The 2,006-nt window shown below is 62.1% G+C and overlaps 1 protein-coding gene across 1 annotated transcript in view; it reads right to left on the bottom strand.

Moving 5' to 3' along the window:
* PXDN (peroxidasin) overlaps positions 1–140 on the bottom strand; it is a gene marked incomplete at its 3' end in the record, with an annotated part of 59,151 nt that extends 59,011 nt beyond the window's left edge. Inside the window, 1 exon segment of the mRNA XM_014540545.1 lies at positions 21–140. Within this exon segment, the coding sequence (XP_014396031.1) occupies positions 21–140 (120 nt within the window).
* Positions 141–2,006: the final 1,866 nt, after the last annotated feature.

Here is a 2,006-nt window from a genome sequence, read left to right as displayed (position 1 = left end):
GCGGATGGGCACGAGCCCACTTCGTCAGTGGGCAGTCGGGTCGGGCACACCTGGCCCTGAGTCTCCACGAGGCCGACACGGGGACGAGGCCGACACGGGGACGAGGCGCGTCCTGGGGACACACGAGGCCGCCTGGCCATTCGTCACCCGGGATCTCTGGGTGAGTTCTGGGGGGTCAGTGCCCCCATTTCTCTACCCTTCAGGGTGCTGAGAAACCAAGGAGAGAGGCAACAAAGTCCAGAAACTGATCAAATTACGACAACGGACCCTCATCTGAGCCAGGAGCACGGACCTAACCCTGAAACAACCAGTCTCCCTAACTCGGCCACTTTGCTGTCCGCCCCCACCCCCTGGGGCCGTTTGGCACCCCAGGATTCGCTCTGCTTTTTGTAGCATCTGAAGAGACACCACGGACTCAGGGAGGAAAAGAGTAACTTGTATTTTTCAAAATTAACCTCAAGCAAGAATTTAAGCTGCGGGAGGTATTACTTTGCCGGAATCGTGCCTGGGGCAGGACGCATGGGCTCGACTCCGGCACAAAGAGCCGCTCGCGACGTTACTGTCCACAGAGGAGCGTCTGCCACCAGGACACGCCGAGCGAGGGTGCCGGGTGCAGCGCCCCGAGCCCAGTTCCCAGCACAGCCAGGACCCCGGGTCCACCAGGCCCCGCAGGCCCTCCAGGGAGACTGCGAGTGTCCTCACTGACACGGCATCCGACTCAGGTTCAGCTGCTTTTAAAAATACGTATATTTTTATTGATGTCAGAGAGGAAGGGAGAGGGAGAGAGAGAAACATCAGTGATGGGAGAGAATCATGGACCGGCTGCCTCCTGCACGCCCCACACTGGGGATGGAGCCCACAACCTGGGCATGTGCCCCGACCGGGGATCGAACCCTGACCTCCTGGTTCACAGGTCGACACTCAGCCACTGGGCCACGCGGCCAGGCAAGTTTAGCTGCTTTTAAGTTAAATTTACCAATAAAGGTAAACTCAACTCAAAGACACCTCGTTTTCGTGTGCCCCAAGCGGCAGGACTAAGGTCCGGACCGTGTGCCGGGCTCTGCAGACCCGAGGAGCCCGGCCCCACCACGTCTGCACAGCGAGGGGAGACGAGGCTCCCGATGCGACGGAGCCGGGGCCCCCACACCTGCCTCCCGGCGCCCGTTTCAGGTTCCACCTGTTGTGCCTCCCGGGTCGTAACTGTAAAACCTCCCCTTTGCCGGGGGAGGGGGGGGGGGGGCACGCAGCACAGGCCGCAGGGCCAGCCCTCAGCGGGCTGCCCAGGGAGGCGGACAGGGGTCTGGAACCCTCAGTCGTTTGGACACTTTCATGTGGAACCTTGTCCCGTTGCCCAGCACCCACTTCTACTAAAAGGCCCTGCTTTCTCCTGGCCGCAGCCCTGGGCCCAGCGGGGAGGGACAGACAGCCGTCTGCTCAGCCCCAGGACGCGCTGTCCACTCTCCTGCTGCCGCTCTGGCCCACGGGGAGCCCACAGCGGCCCATCCTCACTCTGCAGGGAAACCAAGTCACAGGACTTCGTAGGGAAGGCCCGGCCAGTGTGGCTCAGTGGTTGAGCGTCGACCTATGAACCAGGAGGTCACGGTTCGATTCCCGGTCAGGGCACAAGCTGGGGTTGTGGGCTCGACCCCCAGTAGGGGGCGTGCAGGAGGCAGCCGGTCCATGATTCTCTCTCATCATCGATGTTTCTCTCTCTCTCTCTCTCTTCCCCTCTCCCTTCCTCTCTGAAGTCAATAATCTGTAAATTAAACAAAACCGCGTCTGGGTGGCCCTCGGGCAGGAGGAGGCCAGCAGGACCCACACTCCCAGCCACTGGCCTGCTTCCCGGTCACAGCTCCCTCCTGGGCTCAGGACACGAAGGCGGGAGGGGTTCCCCACGGAACGCAGCCACACGGGGAGCTTCTCACCTTCCAGACACACAGTTCCCAACGGTGCCGTGGGGGTCTCGCCACGCAGACACCCCTGCTCCCAACGGCGACGGCGCCCCC

Source organism: Myotis brandtii, unplaced genomic scaffold, assembly GCF_000412655.1.
Source record: "Myotis brandtii unplaced genomic scaffold, ASM41265v1 scaffold247, whole genome shotgun sequence".
Lineage (NCBI taxonomy): Eukaryota > Metazoa > Chordata > Mammalia > Chiroptera > Vespertilionidae > Myotis > Myotis brandtii.
This window is presented reverse-complemented; position numbering and strand designations above follow the sequence as displayed.